Source organism: Mirounga leonina, unplaced genomic scaffold, assembly GCF_011800145.1.
Source record: "Mirounga leonina isolate KUSES-001 unplaced genomic scaffold, KU_Mleo_1.0 Mir_82, whole genome shotgun sequence".
In the NCBI taxonomy this organism is placed as follows: Eukaryota; Metazoa; Chordata; class Mammalia; order Carnivora; family Phocidae; genus Mirounga; species Mirounga leonina.
The window spans coordinates 12372600-12398555 of NW_023270825.1; the positions used below are offsets into that span (position 1 = coordinate 12372600).

At 54.8% G+C, this 25956-nt stretch overlaps 2 protein-coding genes across 3 annotated transcripts in view; both read left to right on the forward strand.

Annotated features, from left to right (window-relative positions):
* CCDC88C (coiled-coil domain containing 88C) overlaps positions 1-7712 on the forward strand; it is a 120869-nt gene extending 113157 nt beyond the window's left edge. The window contains exons 28-30 of the mRNA XM_034992781.1: positions 222-290; positions 1947-2236; positions 5413-7712. Of these exons, the coding sequence (XP_034848672.1) occupies positions 222-290; positions 1947-2236; positions 5413-6402 (1349 nt within the window). The 3' untranslated portion in view covers positions 6403-7712. The remainder of the gene's footprint in view (positions 1-221; positions 291-1946; positions 2237-5412) is intronic.
* A 4191-nt stretch (positions 7713-11903) lies between these two features.
* Positions 11904-25956, forward strand: part of GPR68 (G protein-coupled receptor 68) — a 27700-nt gene continuing 13647 nt past the window's right edge. Inside the window, exon 1 of one of the 2 annotated variants that reach the window (XM_034992679.1) lies at positions 11904-11920. The gene's annotated coding sequence lies outside the window, so the exon portion shown is untranslated. Of the gene's footprint in view, positions 11921-18398; positions 18614-25956 lie in introns of those variants that run through there. The other variant, XM_034992678.1, reaches the window with a different exon arrangement.

A 25956-nucleotide genomic window follows, 5' to 3' on the forward strand; every position in this document is an offset into this window, starting at 1 on the left:
TTCTGGATCGCCTACTGGATGCCATGCCTCGCACCCAAGTTGGCGAAGCTGGATCTCCTGATGGGAGAGCATAGAGAACCCCAAAGTCCATCCTTCCTGAGGACGTCTGCCTTAACTTTGGCATAGAGCGGCTCTGTTATGTAGCCTTTCTCAGATTGGACGGTTCAGTCTGGGGCATACCTGCCCCCTGACCGTTGAGGCTGGGTGTCCCTTCCTTTCAGTGTCCCGGCCAGACAGCTTGGAGAGCAGTCGGAATGCGTCCAGCGACAGCTCGCCTCTTAACCTGAAAGGTAGGTCAGCCTTGGCTTCCATGCACGTTTTGTTGTATTCGGGTCTTTGGATCTGGGCTCATTTATTTTTAGAGTTAAAGCGGTAACACGGGATTCTCTGCTGCATCTTGCATTTGCATGTATAGTCCACATCATGCGGTTTCAGGCACAGACCTGGACGTCTGAGTGAATCCCTTTACCCCCAGAGACTAGCCCAGAGCACCCAGGCACAGCACCCTTGCTCTGAATCCAAGCTACCTCATCTTTCGAATGGGTGTAGTAACTGTAGTTTCATCCGTGGGGGCCAGAGAGCACGGTTGGACGGCTTTGATTCTTTTACATGTCTTAACTTTGTTGTGTAGTGCACAATATCGACTGTCTGAATGAACACTTCTGTGCGTTTGAAAAGAATGTGTATGTTGTCTCAAGACTAGAAACTTTTCGGAGATTTTTTTTCTCTTAGCATGCATATGACCAGGCCCTAGAAGACCCTGGCATGGAACAGGCACTAAACAAACCTTTAATGAATGGATGACACCTTATGTGTGTGGTGCCTTGTAGCAATTAATATTAAAGAATAATTTGAACTTCACTAGAAGCTTTCCACTTTTATCTCAAATTATTTTATTTTTAAATGCCAGACTGAGAAAGGGGAAGCCTCCTACACTGTTGGTGGGAATGCAAGCTGGTGCAGCCACTCTGGAAAACAGTATGGAGCTTCCTCAAAAAGTTAAAAATAGAGCTACCCTACGACCCAGCAATTGCACTACTGGGCGTTTACCCCAAAGACACAGATGTAGTGAAAAGAAGGGCCACATGCACCCCAATGCTCATAGCAGCAATGTCCGCAATACCCAAACTGTGGAAAGAGCCCAGATGTCCATCAACAGATGAATGGATAAAGAAGATGTGGTGTATATATACAATGGAATATTATGCAGCCATCAAAAGGAATGAAATCTTGCCATTTGCAATGACGTGGTTGGAACTGGAGGGTGTTATGCTGAGCAAAATAAGTCATCAGAGAAAGACAATTATCATGATTTCACTCATACGTGGAATTTAAGAAACAAAACAGGAGCATAGGGGAAGTGAGGGAAAAATAAAACAAGGTGAAATCAGAGAGGGAGGCAAACCATAAGAGACTCTTAACCATAGGAAACAAACAGGGTTGCTGGAGGGGAGGGAGGTAGGGCGATGGGGTAACTGGGTGATAGACATTAAGGAGAGCATGTGATGTAAAGAGCACTGGGTATTATATACAACTGAATCACTGAATTCTACTTCTGAAGCTAATAATATGCTATATGTTAATTGAATTTAAATAAAAATAATACCACACTGAAATTCTGAAGCTCTCAAAAAAAAAAAAAAAAAAGGCTCCATGCGCAGTGTAGAGCCTAATGCGGGGCTTGAACTCACGACCCTGAGATCAAGACCTGAGCTGAGATGGAGATCAAGAGTCAGACGCTTAACCGACCGAACCACCCAGGTGCCCCTTTCCAAAATGTTCTCAACCTCAAAATCCCAGCCTGGGAGAAGTGCGCCCGGGTTCTCTCTGTTGTGGGTGAACGCAAGGCAGCACAGAGCGCCCCCCCCCCCCCGCCCCCGGAGGCAGGTGAGCCCGGGAGACAGACTCAGGTGTGTTCCTCTGTACCGCCCCACCCCACCATCCAGGTTCATCCGACCAGCTCCACGGCAGGTCCGAGAGCTTCAGCAGCGAAGACCTGATCCCCAGCAGGGACACAGCCACTCTGCCGCGGGATGCCAGCACCCCAGGACGCACTGCCCTCAGCCGCCATGAGTACCCCCCACCCCGGAACGGGCCTCTCCCCCAGGACGGAGTCCAGAAGAGAGGCGCCACCCAGCCCCACGCAGGGGGCCGGCCCTGCCCTGCCTCCCCAAGCAGTGAGATGGTCACCCTGGAGGAGTTTCTGGAGGAGAGCAACCGGAGCTCCCCCACCCCTGTGAGTGGCCCAGGGCTTGGACAGGGCGCACCTCTCTTCCCCCGCCCTCTCCCCGCCTTAGGCCCCCCGGACAGAAATCTTGGCAGCAGAGTCACAGAGGGGGGTGGGGCGGGGTGCCGCGGCCTGGGTGTGGAGCTGGCGTAGGGGGAGAAGGATGCCCCCTGGGGGGCAAGCCACGGCGCGCTGGCAGCCAACCCCACACCTCAGGGGCTGTCTGCTCCATCTGTGGTGTGAGCGGGCAGGAATTTGTTGCCGGCATGGAGGGCAGGGATGGGGTGGTGTGCCCACCCCTGGGAACCTCTGTCAAGCTAGGGCTAGCGCCCGACTTGGCAGGGTGACGATCCCACAGTAGCTTCCGTGACGGAGCCCTGAGTTACCCACTCGCCCCGAGCCTGCAGCAGCAGAGGTCGGTGGACTGTTTCTGGAAAGGGCCTGCTAGTAAACGTCTTCGGCATTCGGGGCCATCAGTCTCTAGGCAAGCTCTCAGCTCTGCCGTTTCAGTGCGAACACAGATGGAGCCCATCTATCGGCGAACGGCCATGGCTGCGGGCTCAAGAAACTGTACTCACGGACAGTGACATTCTGAATTTCGTATGATTTTCACGTGTCACATAAGGCTGTTTTTTTTTTTTTTTAAATTTCATTGATCATTTAAAAATGTAAAAACTATTCTTAGCTCGTAGGCTGTGCAAGAACTCGTGGCAAACTGAGATTGTGCCACAGCTGGAGTTTGCTGACCTGCCTTCTGCACCTCTGACCCCCAGACGTCCCGGGCATGAGGGCCCCCTCCTCTGTCCCCTTCCCAGGGTCTCAGGTCAGCTTTTCGGAAGCTCCAGGCGTGTCTTTTGCACACACTGCCTGACTTCAGTCGTGGGAGCAGTTGGCTTACTAGACACGTGAACATGCTCTCTTGCAGTTGAGATCTTTTAAGGATTTTTAACGCTTCCAGGATTCCGTCTCATTCTCCTTAAACAGCCGAACTTTCCTTAGCCACACGGTAAGCTCTGTGACCCACACCAGTAGGCCGTGGTGGAACGCAGTCTTGTTCAGTAGCTCTTCACTGAGCACCTACTGCGTGTCACACAGTGTGCCTGTAGTGCTTGCTCCCGAGAAACGAAGCAGCCCAGGGAACGGCAGGCTTTTCGGGCATCCTCGCTGGTGCCGAGTCTCCTGGTTGGCCCTGAAAGGAAATGGAAAACGTGGTCCCTGCCCTCCCTCCGTTTATATTTGCGTCTGGCGAGCACTTACTCCATGCCCTGGGAGTTGGAGAAACCAGACAGACGCCCTGCTGCTTTCAGGAAGTTTATGGTCTGCTCAGCGGCTCCCAGACTCACCTGGCGGCCTTGCCAGGACACAGGCTGCCCCCCGGAGCTTCGGGCTGCGTGGGTCTGAGGGGGGGCTCCCTGAGGATCTGCAGCCGTATGGCTTCCCAGATGATGCTCTGGCTGTCAGTATGTGTCCAGACATCCCACACTGAGAAGCCCCGATTTGGTGGAATAAATGAGAGTAGTCCAGAAAGTAGGGCTGCCTGCAATTGGGAGGCTTTCTCTCTCCACCCTCTTCTGACTGTGTACCTGTCACAGTGAGTTTCCTTTCCCTTTGCAGATTTCGGGGGGGGGGCGGGGTTCCCATGCAAGCGACGGGGCCCCGTCCTGCTCCACTCAGACCTGTCCCTCGTAGTCCTTGTTCCTCACTCACACTCCATATCCTCACCTGTCCCTTTTCAGCCTAAACAAGCCCCAAATAATCTCACTGCAGCAGTTCGTGCTGGGAGCTGACGTGTGGCCCTGGAGAGCCATGCTTACCTCTCCGCCTGCCCGGGATGTGCGCCCCCTGCCAGCCCCACACACCCAACCCCTCCCACCCTCCCCTGAGCAGCCCCAGAGAAGTCACAGCTTGCCCCACCCGTGCCTGTACTCCCTGAGTATTGATAATGCTGGGGGGGAGGGTCTCAAAATGGGCCCCCTGGGGGTGCACATCCAAGAACTAAAAACTCACGGCAGGGACCCGGAGACCCAGCCAGACAGCGGTAGGCGTTCATCCCTAGTCTGCTCTCTGGATGCAGGACCTGTGGAAACCCTATGGCTTCAGTTTCCTTACCTATTGAAGATTGTTTTAGCCCAACCTTAAACAGCCTTGCAAGGTTGCTTTGAAAATGGAGGTTTTGGTTTCTTGGTGATGACACCCATGCTTCTTAGCACAGTGCCTGGCACGCAGGAAGCGCTCGAGAAACGGTGCCTGTCAGTGTTAACATCGCAGGGTCTTACCACATCCTCCACCAAAATCTGCGGCTTCGAAGGAGTATCCAGGGGCAGGGTGTGTCTCTGTCAAGTTGAGCACCCAGCTCTTTCCAGGGGGCCAGGAGCTGCTGGCAGGTGCAGACGGTTTCTGAGCTCTGTTCCCCCCCCCCCCCGCCCCCGGCCCCACTCCCACCTGCCCCGTGAATGTACTTCCTTTCCCGGTTTGGCGGGGTCCGTCAGCCTGAGGAGGAACCTGCACGTGGCTCCTCCAGGCTCTGAGATCCTGACAGAAGGCTGAAGGAACCGAGCAGCATCATGGCCCCGGCCTCTGGTGGCTCTGTGTGTCTGCAGGGTGGTGGCCGAGGGGGGACGGTGCCTTGGGAGCAGGCTGGTGGGCCGGGCCATCCCATGCCCTCCGTTCCCCCCCCCCCCCCGGCAGCCTCACTGTCCCGGGCAGTCTGCCTGGTGCCTGCCCTCACGTGTGGCAGTGGTCTGAGCGGCAGGCAGGGGTCTGGCTTTTCAGGAGCTGCTCTTGTTCTCCTTCCTCCGTGGCCCCAGACGAAGCCCCTGCGGCGTGCCTGAGCGCGGTGGGCTGACTGGGGAAGCAGGCGCAGGGCTTCCGGTCAGCTTCCTCCTCCTGCCCCGCCAGGGAGAGCAGCGAGAGCAGATGGGAGCGGCTGGCTGTGGTCAGGCTTACAGCCCCGACCTTGCCGTGGCGTGGAGCAGCTTTGCGGGAAGTCCTTCTCCTCTCGGACATGTGTTCTTGTTTGTAAAGTTAGGGGGTTGCCACAGTGGCTTCTGGGGTTCTCTCCCTGCTGATCCACGTATTGCCCCCCAATCCGGACCAGGGGACATCCTGGGGGGGTGGGGGAGGGCTGTCCTGGCACCGGCCTGGCCCTTGTGCCCACCTCTCACTTCTTCCTCTCTTCCCCGTAGGACACCCCCAGTTGCCGGGATGACCTGCTAAGTGACTACTTCAGAAAGGCCAGCGATCTCCCGGCCATTGGAGGCCAGCCAGGACCAGCTACCAGGAAAGAAGGGGCCAAGATGCCCACCAGCTTCGTGGCCCCTACCATCAAGATGGCCGTCAACACCTCTGAGGGGAAGCTGCTGAAGCCCGGGCAGTATGTGAAACCAAACTTCAGACCCGCTGAGGCCGAGGCCCTGCCCAGTGCCCCCCCGAGACAGGTCCAGCCTCCCCAGAGCCTGTCTCTGGGCAGACCCCGGCAGGCCGCGATGCCCCCGACGTCCCACACGCCTGCCAGCCGGAGCGCATCCCTGAGCCGGGCCTTCAGCCTGGCCTCCGCCGACCTTCTCCGGGCCAGTGGGCCAGAGGCTTGCAAACAGGAAGCCCCTCAGAAGCTGGGGGGTCCTGACAGCTCAGGGGGCAGAGAAACGGGCAGCCACGTCCTGCAAAGCCCCACACCCCCCAGCTCCCACAGCCTGGCCCGGGAGCGGACCCCACTTGTGGGAAAGACCGGCGGCTCTGGTCAGGGCCCAGCCCCCCGAAGCCGGCCCCCGGACGTGAGGCGCTTCTCACTGGCTCCCCCAAAGGAGGAGAGACTGGCCCCCCTGCAGCAGTCCGCCACGGCCCCAGCCATCGCCGCTGGGGGTGGCGGTCCCTGCAGCAGCAGCTCCCAGACCCAGCACTTCCCAGCGGCCGCAGCGCCGGCCACCAGGACCAAACCCCAGACGCCCCCGCACGCGGCAGAGGTGGCCACCATCGCCCCCGTCCGGGGGCCGCTCAGCCTCTCGGAGGGTGATGGGCTCCCTGCCAAGAGCCCGGGTAGGTCTCCTGACTTGGCTCCGCACACGAGCCGGGCCCCTGAGGACTTCAGCCGCGGAAGCAGCTTGAAGAGCACGCCCGCGTGCCCCGAGCCTGGTGGGGACCAGCAGACGGTGTGGTATGAGTACGGCTGCGTGTGACTCATCCGGCCCGGCAGCTCCTGGACCTTCAAGCTACTGACTCACCTTCTAAGTCTGATGGCCTTTTCTTCCGTCTGCCTGTGGTGCCGGGAAAGGGTTTTAGAATGCGGACAGGGGTTCCTGGGCATCTCTCCTGCTTGTTTTGTTCATGGAAACACTGTGCCAAGCCCTGAGAGGATTACACTCGTGCGTGTGCATGTGCGTGTGTGCGTGCGTGTGCGTGTGCTGTATCTGTAGCCTCCAGCAACTGCTGTCTTTTGAACAAATCCACTTGAGCGTGGGGACACTCAGAGTACGGCGACGAAAGTGATCACAGAGTAGACACTATCTGAGCGTGTTCCGGCAGAACACTCGTTTGCAACTTGCCGACCTCTCAAAGCACGCGTGTGTGTATGTGCATGTGTGCAAACACACAGGTTCACATGGCCAAGCCCTCGTGGCTCTGGAAACTCCCCGCCCTCTCCCTAAAAGCCATTTGAGCCTAGGAGAAGTCCAGACTGGCCAAACTACAAAGAACTTGCGGACCTTGGGGAGACCCCAGAATGAGGGTTGCTGCTGAAAACCGGGAGTGTGGCCACGCCATTCCTGGGGGTCCCAGGCAATTCCCTTTTACCCCAGGGCCAGGGTCCCCTTCCAGGCAGGTGGCAGGTGGCCTCGGGCTTTGGCCGCCCGCCTGCCGCCGGCTCCTGGACTCTGCACAGTGGGCTCGGGGGGCCCCACAGAGACCTGCCTTCCCTGGCTCGCTCTTCTCCGAACACTGGATCTGCTGGGGCTGGGGGCCGGGGCAGAGAGAAGCGCCCGCCTCAGCCCCCTCGCAGCAAGCGTATCGTGTGCAGAGGGGAAGTGTGTGCGGGAGCGGGGTGCACGCCTGCCTAGTGACGTGGCTGCAACCTCTGCCCTTCCCCAATCTCAGATGAGAGATTGATTATTTCTGAATAACTTCTTGGGGTAGAAACCAAATTTCTTTTAATATATTACATATATATGTACACACTCCTGTGAAATATATGTACTTTGAGGGGGATCTATTTATGTTCCATTGGGAGTCTCTCTTCTCTCTCAGGAATCTTACCTGCTGCTTTGTGTATTTGGTCAGATTCCTGACAAACGTTTTGTTTTCTGTTTCGTAAAGGTGCTCTTTCTGGGATGTACTAAACCTGGTGATTTTTTTTTTCTTTTGATTTAATATACTGAGAAAGAAATGGGACTGTTAACAAGATCAGTTGTAGGAGTGCTTTGGGTTGTGTGTTAAGTAGCCGTTCATTCTGGAACACGAGGACAGGATGGTAATAAAATGAAACGGCAGAGAATCGAGTCCTGGTTTTTCTCATTGGGCGGTGCTGGTGGCATGGGACCGGCCGCCAGGGGCTCTCCTGGTGGCCCGCTTCACCTCCAAGAGCCTTCCCGGCCATCAGAACCCACAGCTCCCTTTGCCACCAGGTCAAAGAACACAAAAGAGCAAGGTTTTCGTGCTCATTATACAACGGCTTTTCCCAGACTTGCGTTTATGTTCAGCTAGTAAGAGTCGGACCCCATTTTGGTGTGGGATTCATCTCGTGACAGCAGCTCAGCTTCAGCTGGTCCTTTGGGTTTTCCCAAGGCTACTCAACTAGGAAGGGCCAGATCTGGAATTTAGAGCTCTGGGACCTCAGTTCAGATGCTTAAGTCAGATGGAGGGAGGGAGGCCGGCATACACACACCCACACATGACAAGATCTTTCTTCAAATGGTTCCTGTCTAGCAGCTTCCTCTGTCTCCCTCCTGCCTCCCTGAACTTTAAGAGTCCCCTCCTGCCCCCTCGCCCGTCCTTTCTGGAGCTCTGCAACCTGGGCCATGTGACCACTTGGTGGGAACTGCCATCCGCCACGCCTGGACCCAACTGAGCAGCGGCGTCCTGTGCCAGGGTTTGACACCTGGCCGGTTACTTGAACTTAGCCTGTGAATCTCTGCCCTCTGGAACGTCTCTTCAGTGCTCACACTTGCCAGCCCTTCATTCATTCACTCATTCCTTCCACAGACTCATTGAAAGCTAAGGTGTGGAATATTACTCAGCCATCAAAAAAATGAAATCTTGGGGCACCTGGGGGTGGCTCGGTCGGTTAGGCGTCTGCCTTCAGCTCAGGTCATGATCTCGGGGTCCTGGGATCGAGTCCCATATCAGGCTCCTTGCTCAGCGGGGAGCTATGTTTCTCCCTCTCCTCCTCCCCTGCTCGCACTCTCTCTCTTCATCTCTCTGTCAAATAAATCTTTAAAAAAAAAATGAAATCTTGCCATTTGCAATGATATGTATGGAACTAGAGGGTATTATGCTAGGCAAAATAAGTCAGAGAAGGACAAGTGTATGATTTCACTCGTGGAATTTAAGAAAACAGGAGCAGAGAGGAAGGGAGGGAAAAATAAAACGACAAAATCAGAAAGGAAGACAAACCATGAGAGACTCTTAACCACAGGAAACAAACAGGGTTGCTGGAGGGGAGGGGCGGGAGGGCTGGGGTGACTGGGTGATGGGCATTAAGGAGGACACGTGATAGGATGAGCACTGGCTGTTATGTGCAACTGATGAATCACTGAACTCTACCTCTGAAACGAATACACTATATGTTAATTGTAAATAAAATTTAAAAAAGCTAAGGTGGCTAGGTCCTAGAGGCTTCCCTTTCCATGCACCCCCGGGGCTAGCCGAGTGTTAACCACTCCTGAGCTAGAGGCCTGAAGTCACACCTGCTGTCCGATCCCCCTACCTGGGCCTGCAGGCCTCAACTCCTCTGCCTGGCCGCCCCCACCCCCCACCCCCACCCCCACCCCTCTGGCTCTCCTAGCTCATCCAAGGGCAAGCTGTCCTGCAATCAAAAACCCAGAAGCCCATGATGCAGGCTTGGCCCTTCCTCTCTCCACACCCCACATGTTATAGGTCACTCCTTGGGCTGAGAATGGGTCTGGAACCTGCACCTCCCCCCTTCATCTTAGCCAGCTCTTCTCATCCCAGGTCACACACACACCTGGCCCTGGGGTTTGGCCGTAGCTGCCTACCTCAGAAAACTTAGCCTTCCTGGCACCTCTCAGGGCATTCACCCCAGGTGACCTTTTGGACCATTACCCCCTCTGCCTACCTCCACATTAGCCACACCCATCCTGTTGTGGACTCGGTCCTCTCTGCATGGCTCATTTGAGGTGTACCCAGCCCTCATATCACTCCCTCCTCTCTCCCCAGACAAGCTCATACACATCCACAATTTTAATTACAATCTGTTCCCAGAAGGCTCCAGACATCTCCAGCCCCAGGCTCTCCTTGGAACCTCCAGACCTGACCTGTGTTTCCAGCTTGGATGTCCCAAAGGTGCCTCCAACTCAGAATGCTCAACATGCAGGTCGCCATCCTCCCCAACCAAAGCCTCTTTATGTTCCCCATCTTGTCCTATCTGTCCCCTCACATCTAGACGATATTCAGTATTCCCTTCCCCCTTCCCCGTGTCCTGTCCATGACTTCATCAGCTGGTTCCAACTCTGACACCTCGCTCACATTCACAGCCAACCCCAGGCAATGGTTCCCCCTGGGCGGCACCACAGGGTCCTGCTGCTGAGCGGGGCATCCCAGATCATGCCCCTCCCGAGCTCCAGGCCCCCACCCTCTGCACTGGCCTGGGAGATGTGTGACCTGGTGTGACCTGGAAGTAGCCAACTGACAGCTGGTATTCATGCCCCTAGCTCAGGGTGAGGTCTGCCTGAAAAGAGATGCGGGATCATCTCTGGGACAAGAGGGGCTCACCCTGGGTAGAACACCAAAGTGAGAAAATGAGAGAGCATAGGACAAACCTTGGGAAGCATCCAGCCAGTGTTAAATATCCAGCCAAATATTTATCAACCAAGTGGGGAAAGAGGAGAGAATGTGTGTGTACACACACACACACACACACGTATATAAAGTTTTGCTGATACAATGATGTGTAACAAAATTTACAAATAATAAAATAATAAAATGTAACAAAATCCACCCAGCCAATTGCTTCTCTTAGAAAGCTCTCACTGATTTTTGCCGAACTTGTGTATTTATAACCAACTTATGCTGGTGACCGACGATGCGTGTAGCTCCGGCAGGAATGCTGGTTCGTATTTGCGTGTTACCCGTAAGATCAAAGTGAAACAAGCCAAAGATGCGAGTCAGAACGTCACTCCCCGGTGGATGACGGGGTGACTGCTCCGTCATGCAGTAGTTCTGAAGGCAGTACGAGAGAACTTCCTCAGTTTCCCCACTGTTCACATTGTGTTGGCTACAAACACAGCTTACCTGCCATTATATGCACCCCAAACCCCCTTTTATGTTTAATCCGCACTCTTAACCTTTTCTCCATCATTTTCTGACACTGAAGGAAACATACATCAAGCCTTGACTGGGACTATTTGCCAGTTTCTGGGGTGTAAATACTCTCACCGCGGCCGATCCCAAGCTGCTGGCATGACCTCCGGAAGCTCGGACGTGGGAAGGGATGTGCGGTAGCCCCCGTCACAGAACCTCCCCCCACCCACCCCCCCACACCTATAGAGTGGGTGTAAATAACCTCAAGAGTACAGGAAACAGTAATATAATTAGGAAGTGGCAAATCTTATGGATTTATTACCTTTGCTTTTAAAATGCAGTATTTAATCGTAGGTGTACAGAAGTCAGTTTTTAGTGATGACTATTTAACAAAGGGCTTGCAAAATCCCTGCACACCACCTGTTTAGGGATGCGCTGAAAAAGCAGAGACAGAACAACTGAGAAGTGACCAAAGGAGGAGGAGGAACCTGCGAACAGCTGACCACCTACTCCCTGTTGGCATGTGTGGACCCTCTTCTTCCTGCACCGGGCGCACGAAGCCACCGCTGGAGGCTGGAAACTCTGCCCCAGGGCGGCTGGCTCTCCTCCCATCCCCCCTCCTTGCCCTTCTGCGGGGGGGGGGTGCAGAGGGAACAAGTGGGCCTGAGGACGGCCCATCACCTCTGCCTCTGTCCAGTGGCGCGGTGAACACCACGAGGTCAGGCAGGAGCCTGGGGCGCCCTGGCAGGCCTGGCCCGTGCCAGGGGACGCGCGCGGAGGGGTCGAGGCAGCACTCACACCCGTCCTCCCCTTCCCAAGCTCTGGCTTTTTGGCCCAGCCCACTGAGGTGAAGTTTACGGGGGAATCCCAAGGCCCGGGCAAAGCCGGCCACCTGCCACCCCCGCCCCCATCCCAAGAGACCCCAAGAGACCCCTAATAAAGAGCGGGGAGGAAAGCTCTGGGCCCCACGGGACTGGGAGCGCAGCGGCTCTGGAGCAATGGTCTGGAAGCCGCCCCCTCCCCGGGCCGCCGGAGCCCCCGCCCCCTCCCCCTCCTCCCGAGGCGGCGCGCGAGCGGGAGCAGGTGCGCAGGGCCGCCCGCACCACGCCCCCCCCCCCGCCCCCCCCCCCCCCCCCCCTCCCGGCCTCCCCGGCCCCCGCCGCCGCGCGTCCCTCCGCTCCCGCCCGCCGCGGCCCGGCTTCCTGCGCCCGGGACCCGAGAGAGGTGAGTGCGCCGGGGCCGCTGGGGTTTGGGCCGAGACGGCGGGGCAGGCAGTGCGGGCATGACAGCGGCCGCCGGCCGGCCGAGGGGACCGCTGGACCTTCAGCAAGGCCGGCTCCCGGACATCTCCTGCGGCGGAAAATTCAAAATCCAGTCTCCGGATAAAGGCCTTTGTGGGGAGTGGAGGAGGAGAAGGGCTGGGAAGTAGGTCCCTGTCATTCCAAGGTCCACACTGATAGTGCTTTGGGGCCCAGGGACCTACCACCCAGAAGCTGTGTCACGAGGGTGGCATTTGGGGAGGTGGGCAGCAGGCCCAGGGGTCCCTGGGGTGGAGGCAAATCTCAAAAGGCCAACACCATTCAGGTCCTCTGGGGACATGCCCTGACCCTGCATAACTGCCGCTAAGGTGTCCCCCCCCTCCCCAAGAGCACTGGGGGCGGAGTCCAAGGGCCAGGTCCCAGGCTGGAGACTTTGCTGGTGGGGAGGTGGGAGAGAGAGCGAACTAACACCCACCTGTCTCAACCGCTCCCCGCTCCATTCCTTATCACTCATTCAGCAAATAGGCCCTCTGCCAGGCTGAAACCCAGGATGGAGGGAGCTGGTCCCTGCCCATCTAACTCACACTCTAGCTGGGGAGACAGGCTATAATTCAAGGAGTAACTGGCAGAAGGTCCACCATGCTTCTCTTTCCTGCCCTAAATGATCAGAATCTAAGGCAATATTATCCCTGCACTGATGAGAAATTCTTAAGACCCCACCATCAATACTCTCAGGACCCCTTCTGTACCGACAGCACCATACATACCAGTCACTGGGAGGATTCCCAGGATGCCTCCTCATCCCCTTGCAGGTTTCAGTTCAAAAGTCACCTCTTCCAGGAAGGCTACCCTGACTGTCCTCCTCTTGATCAGGTACTCTGGCCTTCCCTGCCCATCATCCTCTACTCATAGCTGTTATCAGAGTATTGTCATTGCTGTGTGAATCCTAGCTTTCCCTCCTAAGTCAGTTTCAAGAACTCAGCCACTCAAGTTCCATTTTATTATACACATAATATTTTTCTTGAATATTTTTACTTTAGAAACTGGATTATGGCAGAACCTCTACTTGGGAAACAGACACTTGAAACCTAATCTCTTGCTATCACTATTTTCAGATCTTCCCTAGGCTGCTTCACAGCTTCTCGGGCAGAGTCCATCAATTTTGGGGGGGCCCTGATACCCCAGAATGACCCCTGGGGCCCCTGGCTAAGGACAAAGAGAACCTATATTCTGAAGAGAGGACAGGGACGAGGGCCCCCTCCTTCTCCACTCCTCCAGGGCCTGACGCCCTCACTGTGTTGGGGGCAGGAGGGAGAGAGACCAGGATCCTGGTCCCATCATGCAGCCTCCCCCCAGCCATGTCCTCTCACTGTTGGTCATCTCTTCTCTCTGGCCAGCCTGCACTGGCCCTGATGGTCCCTGATGGGTGGCCCCTCGGGGGTACAATGCAAAAGGTCCTCCGGGGCCTCCCCACTGTCCGGATCCCTGACACGGGCGCCCTGGCTCCAATACCATCTCCTCGTGCCCCCTTGGCTCCGGCCCCACCAGACAGCCCTCTGGGAACTTAGCTCCTGTCTGCCACGCCAGCCTGCATGACACACGGAGGACGTGCAGGCCGCTCACTGCCCCCTGGCTGGCTCCTGTCTCTCCCCAGGCTTCTTTTCTTCCCGACCAAAAAGGCACACTGAGCCCATTAGCATGCCCCTGCCTGAGCAGAGGGACTGCTGGGCTCCTCACCCTGGAGCAGCCCAACGCCACTCCACGGGAACTCGCTGGGAGAATCTCAGCCTCCCAGTGGCTCATCCTCTGATCCCAGTTCCCGCTTGCCCTCCCCAGCACTGCCGATGTGGGTCAGGGGTGCAGAACAGGAAGTGGAAGTCCTAAGGAACGGTCAGGCCCATTGCTTCGGGGCACCCTGGGTGCCCCTCTTTGTCTTCAACTGGGCCCCACTGGTCAACTCCAGGAGGGAGAACCCCCCCACACTCATGGTTCTATGACACTTAAATACCCTTATTTTTAAAAGGAAATTGTGTTCCACTCGCAGAAGTGGAAAATCAGTACCCTCTGCCACAAAAGTAAGGTAATTAAACAAATAAAAACAAGGAAAACCAAGCAATGTTGGTTTTAAACTTAGATTAGCACCTATTGCCTGCAGAACACACCTGAGGCTAGCTTACAAAGGGAGATTAACAAGAATTAAGAACTAGGGCGCCTGGGTGGCTCAGTTGGTTAAGCGACTGCCTTCGGCTCAGGTCATGATCCTGGAGTCCCGGGATCGAGTCCCGCATCGGGCTCCCTGCTCGGCGGGGAGTCTGCTTCTCCCTCTGCCCCTCCCCCCTCTCATGTGCTCTCTCTCATTCTCTCTCTCTCTCAAATAAATAAATAAAATCTTTAAAAAAAAAAAAGAATTAAGAACTAAAGGCACACTAACACCCAGCTGAGACTTTCTCCTTAGTGCAGTAAAACAGGTTAAGAGAGAATTGGATAAGGAATAACAAAATACATGGCTCAACTTCTATCAGTCGGCACCTACTGAATACAGAGCATCACACAGAGCCTGAAGTGATGCAGAACAAGCCTTCAGTTTATCTATTCCTGAAGGGCCACTTCCTCCAGGAAGCCCACCCAGATGTGCCTGTACTCCTCCCGTTGTTAGGGTTGTTATGCTTTACTGTAATGGGGTATTGGCTTCCACTCCCAAGTATAAGTTCCTAAGAACCACCACCAGGTCTGTCTCACTCACTTCACCATCCAGGTGTTGGGTCTGGAGCATGGGTGTTGAAGAGATGAATGAATAATGAATGAATAACTGGGTTGACCTCCCTGACTTTGGTCTTGCTGGGCCCCCTCCAGCAATGCCTTTCCTTCCTCCTCCTCCTCCCTCGTCCCTGCCCAAACCCCACACCTTCCATCCTTCAAGGCCCTGCTTGCGAGTCCAGCTTTTCCAGGAGGCCTTTTTCAACCCACTGAGCCCACCCTGAGCTCTCCTGCCCTTGAATATTCAGCGCCTAGCGGTGCCTGTGCGCAGGGGACATTCAGTTCCATGGTCCGGTGTGTTCCCCACACCTGCACAGGACAAGCAGTATGCGTGACACCACAGAGGCTTATTACCTACTGCGGAGTGACTCAGCGTGGTTCTGCCTTCAAGGATGCAGTTGTGTTGGGTCTGGGCCGCTCGCCGTATGGTTCCCCGTGCTGCCGTAACAATTACTAGAAGCTTAGTGGCTTAAAACACAAATTTAAACTTACAATTCTGGAGGTCGGAAATGGGTCTCGAGCTGTCAGCACAGTGGAGTTCCTTTATGGAGGCTCTAGGAGAGAATCCATCTCATTTCCTTTTTCAGCTTCTAGAAGCTGCCTGCATTTCTTGGCTGGGGGCCAACTCCCATCCTCAAAGCCGACTATTGCTGGTTGCATCTTGCCCACCTGTAGAAAATCGAGGATACTTTCCCACCCGTGGAAAATCCAGGATACTCTCCTCATCGCAAGATCCTTAAATTAATCACACCTGCAAAGGCTCCTTTACCAAAAAAAAAAAGATACATCTATTCATTTGAGAGAGAGAAAGAGAGCAGGGGCAGGGACAAACAGGCTCCCCCTGAGCACTGAGCCAGACGCGGGGCTCAATCCCAGGACCCTGAGATCACGACCTGAGCCAAAACCAGGAGTTGGACGCCCAACCCACTGATCCACTCAGGTGCCTCATCTCTCTTTTTAAAAATTAATTTATTTGAGAGAGAGAACTCGTGAGAGTGGGGGGAGGGGCAGAAGGAGAGCATCTCAAGCAGATCCACACCCTGCCGAGCGTGGAGCCAGACGCAGGGCTCGATCCCACCACCCATGAGACCTTGACCTGAGCTGAGCCGCTCAGGCGCCCCTGCAAGGTTCCTTTTGCCATGAAAGGCAACATATTCACAGGTCCCAGGGATTGGGACATGACATCTTGGAGGAGGGGCATTATTCAGGCTGCCGTAATAGCTGTCCCTGGTAGTCAGAGGGCACTGTGGCCGGTGGTATACTAGTAATAACTGATGCTTACTGAACATTTACTCTGGGCCAGGGGCCATTCTGAGCACACTCTCCAGCACTCTGAGGTGGGTACCACTGTAATTACCCTCACTGTACAGGGCAGGCACTGAGAGATTAAATAACTTGGCATGTGGCAGAGCCAGGATTTGAACCCAGGCACTCTGGCTCCACCGTGTGCACCTCCTAACCTTGGGGCCTCACCTCCAGGATCCCAGCCCACAGCCTGGGAGAGGCCAGGCGGGGTCTGAAGCCCAACACAGAGGGAGAATTTTCACTGAGATTTTCTGGGCGAGGCTCCCTTTGGGTCACAAATTCTCTGCCAGTCCCCTCCCATGTCAGCCCTTTGTCGACCCCATTAGAGACACCTAAGCCTATCCCAGGGAGCAGTGGGGAGCTTCCAATGGTTCTCGTTAGGGGCTCCAGGCAGGTGAGTTTGGAAGAGCTCCTGGATGCCACCTACCAGTCAGATTCTCCTCTGCCCTGCCCCCACACTCACACCCCAATCATATGAGGCCCACAGGAAACAAAGAAACAAACCAAAGAAACTAAACCACATTTCCCTCGCTCGCTCCCCGTAAGGAAGAAGCCTGCGTACCTGAGCCAGAGGGGAACACACAAGCTTTCCACAGGCACTGGATGGAGAGGGGTGACCTAACACCTATTGAGCATCCAGTGGGGCAGGCATATTTCTAAGAGTTTTATACTTATTAATTCATTGACTGCAACAACCCTGTGAGGTACTGTTATTATCCCCATTTTACAGATAAGGGAACTGGGGCAGAGAGCAGTCATGTAACTTTCCGAGGTCACGCAGCCAGTATGAAGAGCCACGATTCGATCCATTCTCCATAAGCAGGAGAACTAAGGCAGAGATTGGTCAAGGCTGGTTGAGCAGTCGCAGCCTGACCCACCCTACGTCAGTCGGCCAAGCCCCCTTTTGTGCCTTCCCAGCATAACCTGCTCTCTTTGCACCTGCTAGTCTGGGCGACTGGTTTCTATGTCAATAGATTTCTTTTTTTTTTTTTTTTAAGATTTTATTTATTTATTTGAGAGAGAGAGAGTGAGAGACAGCATGAGAGGGAGGAGGGTCAGAGGGAGAAGCAGACTCCCCGCCGAGCAGGGAGCCCGATGCGGGACTCAATCCAGGAACTCCAGGATCATGACCTGAGCCGAAGGCAGTTGCTTAACCAACTGAGCCACCCAGGCGCCCCCATGTCAATAGATTTCTTGAGAGCACTTTTATATTTCATGCTTACACCGATCTTCCATTATTACCCCATTTTTAAAGGAGGAAACACAGGCTGCAGGGAGGCTGAAAAACTTGGCGGAGCACTCCCAACCAGAAAGCAGCAGGTTTGGGATTTGAACCCAGACACTCAGATGCTACCCCCTCTCCCAACTGCCTGAGCTTGAGCAAGCCTCACCTGAAGGCCTCTTCCAGAAGTCTGCAGCCCAGCCAGGCATGCAGCAGGGTTTCCCCAGCTTGCCAGATGTGTGTGCTCACACTTCATCTGGACTTGCACTCCCTCCCCACCAGCCTCAGAGTTTCCTGCCTTCGGGTGGCCACATTAGTCACACTCTGTCTGAGAGCCCAAGGATTATGAGTGGGAGCGGAAACAACAGTTGTGTTAATCAGGTCAGTCTGATTAATCAGTTCAGGCCCAAACCTGCTGGACTGTGGTGATGCCAGGAAAGAGAATTCTCAGAAAAACCATCTTCTTGCTGCTTGAAACTGTCCAGGGACGAGCTTGACTCTGCAGTGGCAAGGATTTCTCAAAAGGAAAGTCAGACACACCAAAAGGAGTAGCTAGGAGGCTCACAACGACAGGAAGCACAGGGCCGGGGAGTCTGCAAGAGGCAGAGGAAGCAGGGGCTCATTCTGTTATTCAGGGGGATAAAGACAGATTTCCTCTGAGGCTGGCCAGCTGTGCTAATTGGAAGGAACTGGAAAAAACAGTAATTTATTTTCAAGTAAATAATCTATGCACATTCTAAACTATGTGCCTATTCTTCCATTAGTGCGAGTTTACAGTGAAGATGCATCTGGTCCAGTCAGAGACTTGGCAGGAAGAAGAGGCACTGTCAGGCAGGGTGACCAAGGAGAGGTTAACCCAGGCACGGTTTTTCAAAGGTGTGGGGAGGGCTAAGGGAACCAGTGCAGGACAGTGCAGCAGCCTGGGCCTAGCTCCTCGGGGTAGCTGTCGTTACCCCAGGCTGGAGGACAAAGAGGGAGCAGCCACACAGGCCAAGGACTCCAGCTGCAGCTAAAGGCAGGCAGCCAGCCTGGCAGGGGGAGAAATCCTCTTCACTCTCCTGCCATCCTCTGATCCCAGTTGGCGCCTCCCATTGGCCAAACCCAACAGAAGCCAGAGGGCAGGGGAGGCTAGTGATCCAATCCGTGGAGTTAGGATGGAGACAGGTAGAGTGTGGATCTGGATGGGCTGATAAAAAGTCCTTGGCACACTTCTGGCCCTGGTACCACAATCTCTTTCCTCCACCCCCTCTACTGCCATTTCTGAGCACCTACAGGCCTTCCCTAATCAGACACTGGGAAAATGCGAATGCCGAGACCAAAAAACCCAGGGGAGACTGGAAAAGAAGCAATGGATGTCAACGTCACTTATGCCAGGTATGGAGAAATTCTGCCCACGTCTCTGGAGTCCAGCCCATTGTGGGAGATGATTGCTGTGGGCAGGAAAGACAGTTATTAGTGCAGTGTCTCCAATCAGCATTCCAGGAGCATGGGCCATAATTTGCCATCCCCTAGAACCAGGAAGGTTCTGGAAAACAATGCATGCTTCATTTTAACTTAGCTGTTTGTTGTTTACAAGGCCAATGCCAGGTTTTTGTTTTGTTTTGTTTTTTTTTTTACAAAAGAACAAATTCTGCTGCCCCTGCCAAGGACTGGATATCTTGACACCAAGAAACACAGCAGAAGGTGACATTGTAGGCAGCACGATGAATCTTTTTGCTTCTCCAAATCTAGCATCTTCTTAGGGAGGCATGGCCAGAGATGCCAACCCTTTTCCCACCGGCCAATTCTGGATCTTTAAATAACTAGTATAGGTACCATGCTGTTCTAGCTCTAAAAAGTGAAGCAGGAGTCCAAATGGAGCTTGTTTTAATTGAAGAGTGTTTACACTTGTAAAAGGTTCTGGGTTTAGAGATCCATAAACAGAGAACAGAGACTGAATGCTAGAAAGAGATAGGCAGGGAAAGAGGGGGCCACCATCTGATCAGTTACAGTGTGTATGCCACCCCCCCAGTTGTGAATCTGGCAGCCCCCACAAGATTCACTTTGTAACAAACTTTCTACATGGCATGCACTGTTTGCACCAGTGGGAGACAGAATCCTGGATCTGGCAACTGACGATGGGCTTTAAAACACCCCACTTCCCTCCTGGGGGGATAGGATGAGGCAGATCATAGTTGCTGCAAGAAGCAGCTTCAGTTAGGACTCTATTCAAGTCCTGGTTCAGACACTCAGAACTGAGTGGCCTCGGGCAATTCACTGAACCTCAGTTTCCTGATCTGTAAAATGGAAAGAAAACTACTTGCTGGAATTCAAAGAGACCATTCATAAGCCCTAGGGACACAGTAAGCATTCAAAAGATAAGAGCCACATATAAGAGGGTATGTGGCGGGGACAACAGCGAACATCCATTGAACCCTAATATCTGCTGGGTGGCGAGCTAAGGGCTTTGCCTGATTTAATCATGAAATCACCTCAGCTTCCTTTTGAAGCGTGTCCCCGTTTCACACATGAGGAACTAGGCACAGAGAGTTTGAGGGATTTATCCAAGGTCGTCCTACTAGTATGTAGCAGAGCTGGGGCTCCAACTCTAGACACTCTGGCTTTTGAAGGCAAACTCTGATGTGCATTTTTATGGCATGCATAATTAATCCAGAAAACTCCATTTGTGAAGATTTCACAAGAAGGAGGAATTTCAAAATGAGGACAGCCTCTGAGAAGAGCTTGCCAGGAGGTTCTTGCTTCCCTCTGCTCCCCCTGCCCCCCCCCCAGCCAGGGTATCTTCTCCCCGCTTGTCCACTGTCCACTTCCCTCCAGAGACTCACCGAGGGGCCCAGTCACGAAGAGGGCAGTTTTGAGCCACCCGGAGGGCTTAGCCGAGGGTGAGACATCGACTTCTCTCTTTACCTCTCTGCCCGCTCTCTGGTTGCCCTCCATCCTAACCCCCGACCATGGGTCCTAACAACCATAACGGCACAGGATTCTGCAGACTCCCGCAGGGGCCACTCCCAGACATTCATTTCACAAACAGGAATGGGGTGCTCTCCTCTGAGCCAAGCGCTGGGCCAGGAGTGAGTGTCCTGCAGAGAGACAGCTGGGTGCCAGTGACCCCAGTGGATGGTGCAAAAGATGCTGGGAAGGGAGCCAAGGGAGCACCGCACAACTGAGAGCCAAGAAGGCTTGATAGGGGAAGTGACATTTGGGTCTAAAACCTGGGGCTGGAGTTCAGGAGTTCTTTTGAGTGGAGAGGGACACAGTTAAGATCTGCGGGTATGAAAGAGCAGAGGTGCTAAAGGAACAGCTAAGGGTAGCTTGGGGTAGGATGCTGGCTCTGGACTCACCTGCTTGGGTTTGAATCTCAGTGCCTCCACTTACTACCTGTGTGACCTCGGGCTCATTAGTTGACCTCTCTGTGCCTCATCCCCCCACGTGCAAAATGGGGATGATAACAGTATGTACCTAGTAGAGTGGGGAGGATCCGATGAGTTCCGTGCATCTAAGTGCTTGGTACAGTGCCTGGCACACAGTGAGTGCTCAACCCTGCAAAGCTCTGGCTACTGTTACCGCTGTTCTCCAGGGGTTTGGGGCAGAGGACAGGCAGGTGGCCTTAGCGCCTCATTGAATTCCCAATAAAACCAGCAGGAGGTCCTCTGTGTTGTGCCTGGCCACGCATGACTCAGGCACACCCCGGGGGGTGGGGTGGGGGAACACCAGGGCAGGGATCCAGGAGGCAACAAACCTAGGCTGGCCCGCTGGGGCTGAGGTCAGGGGAGCTGGAGAGAGGCTCAGGGCAGCAGCGCGGGATTGCACTTCCTGAGTGGCTACCGATGTGCTGGCGCTGCGGATAAAGGACGTGAAAAGCACAGAAAGGTGCTTCCCAGGCTCTGCTCTCAGCTTAGGGATGTGGCGGAGAAGGACCCTTGTCCTTTTGCAGAGGCAAGGCCAGTCTGAGCCCTGTGCCGGGGACACAATGGTGTGGGGGTGGGGAGTGCTGTACCTCTAGGACAGGTCTGAGCGACTGTGGTTCTTCCTGGCAGGCGCCTCGCCTGTGGCCTGTGGTCAGTGACGGGCAGGGCAAGGACCCGCAGGACTGGGTGCGCCCGACGGGGGAAGGAGGGGAAGGGGGCGAGGATGGGGGGGCTCGGGGCACCACGAGGAGGAGGGTCTGGCCAGGAAATGGACCCGCCAGCGTTCCCAGACCACCTCTGCCAGCAACCAGAGGACGCAGCGCCCACCTTGCTCGCTGCGCGCTGGCCCTAGGAGGGGGCGCGGACAACGCGCGGGGTAACTGCGCCCGGCACTCTGGCCCTTCACCGCGCAGGTATGTGTCCCCCGGAGCCAGGCCTCTTCCTCTCGCCACGGTCGGGGTCGGTCGGTCGTGGGGTCCCTGGCGCACCAGGAAACCGCCTGCGCACAGCCGAGCGCGCCGGGTCCCGGGCACTGGCCGCCAGGTCGGCGCCTTCCCCGGCACGGCCCCGCGAGCGCGCGCGGAAGCCGCGGGCCCGTGGGCGCCACGTGTACGTGCGCGGGGCGCGGCGGCCCCGTGCGGGAGCGACGGCGTGCGCGCGTGGGTGCGCGGGACAGGGCGGGCCAGCGCGGGAGCGGCCGCGTGTGCGCGCGCGCGCGGGCCCGGGCGGCGGCGGCGGCCAAGAGCGGGCGCGCCCCGGACGAGCACGGCGGGCGCTTAGCGGAAGCGGGCAGACGCGGCGGCGGCCGGGCCAGCCTGGTGTCTAACCCCCGAGCGCCGCCGGCGCGTCCCGGTCCCTCTCCGGGGCGGAATGTCTCTGCCCCGCGGTTGCTGCCTGCTCTGGCAGCCACCCCCTCGGCTGGCTCAGTGGCCACCTGGCAATGACACACACACAGCTAACCCTGCCCAGATCCCGGCAGGCAGCCCAGTGACACAAAGATTCGCCAGGTTTTCCTTTCCTTCCCCCGAAACTGCTCGGTCGGTGTCTCTTGCGTGAAGGGCAGGTGTCCGGCCCAGGGAAAGCTTGCCTGCGATTGGCCGAAGGAACGCCGGGTGGGTTGGCAAGGCCTCCGGCCTGGCAGTCGGTGGGCCCGGATTATCCTCAAGCTGGAGAACAGTGACAGGGTGGCCACACGGCACAGGAAGACACTTTTGGATTTAGGAGGAGGGATAGAGGAGGGAGCACAGTCTTGGAGCCAGAGGCTCTGTGACTTTGGGCAGGTCACTTTCTGTGTCTGGGCCTCGGTGAAACAGAAATAACTATTGGCCATGGCAACCACATAGAGGGTCGTGAGGACAAAAGAGATGTGAGAATGGTCCAGATCTGAGACGATGTGATTGTGTCTTCTGGCACAGGTAAGCTTTCAAAGAAAAGAAGTCAGGGAAAATTCCTGAGCTTAACAGAGGACGTGGGGCTTAAGCAGTGTGGATGCCATAGATTAGGACATCTGCTGCTGAGAGCCCCATTCCAAAGCTAGAGGACTATGGTCCACATCTCAGCTCTTCCTCTTACTAGACCTATTACCTTAGGCAGATCAGCTACCCTGTTTTTAAGCCTCGGTGTCACTTTCTGTGAAATGGGCATGATAATAGAGCCTGCTTCCTAGGGTGGTCACGAGATCATGCAGCTGAAGATCTTGCCTTGAAAGCTTTGCAGTGCCCCCTAAACCTTAGCTATGAATATTGTTATTATCATCATGTTGAACCCTTCTGGGTACAGTGCACACTGTAGGGAGGGAAGACTCATCCAACAGCAAACAGTGGAAAACGGGTTTTATCCTTCCTAGCTGGCTGGTCTCAAACAAGATGCCTTCCCTCTCTGAGCCTTAGTAGTTCATGGGGAAAATGATGATTATTATATCCACCCCACAAAGTTGTTATAAAGATTAAAATAACCATATGAATGAATCCAGCACATGATAAGCCCTCACCTGATTTTGGAGAAAAATAATACTTGTGTTCCAGTTATCTACTGCTGTATAACAAACCACTTTAAAGACAGCTGCTTAAAATAACAGCATTCATCTGCTTTGCTCAGGAATCCACGATTGGGGCAGGGTTTGGTGAGGATGCTGTATCTCTGCTCCTTGCAGCATCTGCTGATGGGGCCCAGCTGGGGCAAGAGAATCTTCTTCCAAGATCACACACTCGTGTGCTAAGCCAGTTGATGCTGACCCTCAGCTGGGACCGTCGTTCAGGGTCTGGGTTCCTGTCAATGTGGGCCCCCTCCCAGCACGGTAGCCAGGTTTTAAGGGCAACTATCCCAAGTGATAGGAAGTGGAAGCTTCTAGTCTCTTCAGAGTTGGCCTCAGTAGCAACAGCCCACCGAGATTCAAGGGCAGGGGACTTAGACCCCGTCTCTCAATGAGAAAAAGCATCAAATCATTTCCAGCTGTCTTGAATCTACCACAACTTGAAAACCTTCCTTTGTGCTTTTGCTTTTTTTACTTTTCCTGGGTGCCATGGTGACAAATTAATTCATCTTTGCAAAGACGACCAGCAGAGATCCAGATATCCATAACTAGGGTCTTATCACAGAGCCTGTTTGGGTCCGGATCTCTTTCTCTGGGCCTGATTCCGGGCTGAAGGAGCAGGCATCCTATATAGTGGCTTCTCTGGTATCTGTTTCCTTGGAACTTCCGGGGCTTCAGTCCCCAGCTCCGCCAACCCCTTGTCTTTAAAACAAGAGGGGGAAGCCAGGGAGAGGGTAATTGGGGTTCAGAAAAGCAGATTTTTCGCAGGTGGCCCAGGCTGAGGATAATGAGCATCGATGTAGCTTTCAGTTTCCTAGAGAAATCTGTTTGTTTTTCAAGAGGGTTGCTGCCTGGGTGTTTGGAGCGACTGTTGTCCTACATTATTAGGTTATTAGCTGATGGGTTGAAGTACCGTGGGTGGGGAGGGCAGGAGGCCAGGGAGGGCAGCAGGCCCCGGGAGTCGCTATGGCAACCTTCAGGTCTGTGGTTTGTGCTTCGGCTCCAAGCAGGAAGGATGTCCGAGACAGTTGAGACCTTCTCAGAGAGACCACAGACTCTCCAAAGAGAGACCAAAGTCTCTCTCTCAGCAGTAGGTTTCCACTGTAATGTATTTTCACGCATGGCCACCCACCCATGTCCTCAGAGTCAAAACCAACCCTCTTCCCATTGCCTCCTCCCAGAGTCTGCCTGTCTGCCCCAGTCTGTTATTTCCCGACTTCAATTTCAGCCACACTGGGCTGCAGAAAGAAATGGATTTTAGATTCATGTATTCATTCACACATTCAGCACATTGTTGTTGTGCGTTTATTTTGGGCCAAACCACCTTCTCCCAGGGAGAGAACAAAACAGACCCAGCTCCTCCTTCCTCCTGGGGCTTACTATCTAGAAGGGGAGATGGGCATGAGCAAGTAATCATACAAATTCCCATGCACTGCATTGTTAATTATTAGAATATAATTAATTCAGACCTGACTTGAACCCCAGCACTGCCGTGAGCCAGCTCTGTGACCTTGGTGTCTTCGGTGGTGAAGCCAGGATAATAATATTTACCTTACAGGGCTGCTGTGAAGCATCATCAGGGCACGCTCTGGGATGCACAGCATCTCACATGTAGCAGTAACTCCAAGTGTGTAAGCACCCACCCGGCGTCCCCTTGTCCATGGCCTATCTGTCGTTTGGAACTCACCGGCCACTTCTCTCTGTATGAGGAGCCCTGGTCTCCCCAGCTCTCTGGCAGTCACAGCAGTAAAACACCCAGACCTCACCTTTCAGAAGTTTCAAGTTGGCCAAGGAAAGACAAAAAGAACCCAAGGAGGGATGTGTGGAGGAGGGTGGCATTTGAACTGGGCCTTAAAGCTCTGGTGCTCAGACTTCGGTGTGTGTCAGAAAAACCAAAAGGAATTGCTCAAAGGCCAGACTCTTGGACCTCATCCTGAAGTGATTCTGATTCTGATTCAGTGAATCCAGGGCAGGGCCTGGGAACACTGGTGCGGGCCTCCTGAAGCTCATCTGGGAGATGCTGCCTTGAAGACCGGAGGGGGGATTTGACCTTGAATAGTAGGGAGAAGAAGCCAGGAAGTGGGTGGGCCACGAGAGCAAGGGCTGATGGGGCCTCCTCCCTGCCTTCACACTTCAGCCACCTTCTGCCCATCTTGCCCGCCCTCCACTCCGGGGGCACAGCTCCAAGCCCATCCCTGCCCAGAGGCTCTGTCATAACTCCCCACACCTCCCAGGTGACTCTACTGATTGGGCCCCATGGCTTTGGTTAGACTTTGTCCTGGAGTCAGGGTGGGCGTGGGGGACAATGCCCAGATATTTATTTCCTTCCTTACCCCCTCCACCTCCCAGCCCCTCACCCCAGCTGCCCCCCGTCTTTGGTTATCAAGCATTTATTAGTGCCAGACCCTCGGGCAGTGTGGTACCAGGCACTGTGAGTCTGCAAAAGGGAGAAAGGCAGGCCCAGCTCAGGGGCCTGGGAGCTTGTTAGACGGACATGCTCAGGCCTCACCCCAGACCTACCGAACTAGATTCTACGCGTAAACGCGATTCCTGGGAGATTCACGTCAACATTTGTGAAGCACTGCTCGGTAGGGTTTTTTTGTTTTTGTTTTTAAAGATTTTATTTATTTATTTGAGAGAGAGAGAATGAGAGACAGCACGAGAGGCAGAGGGAGAGGGAGAAGCAGACTCCCCGCTGAGCAGGGAGCCCGATGCGGGACTTGATCCCGGGATTCCAGGATCATGACCTGAGCCGAAGGCAGTCGCTTAACCAACTGAGC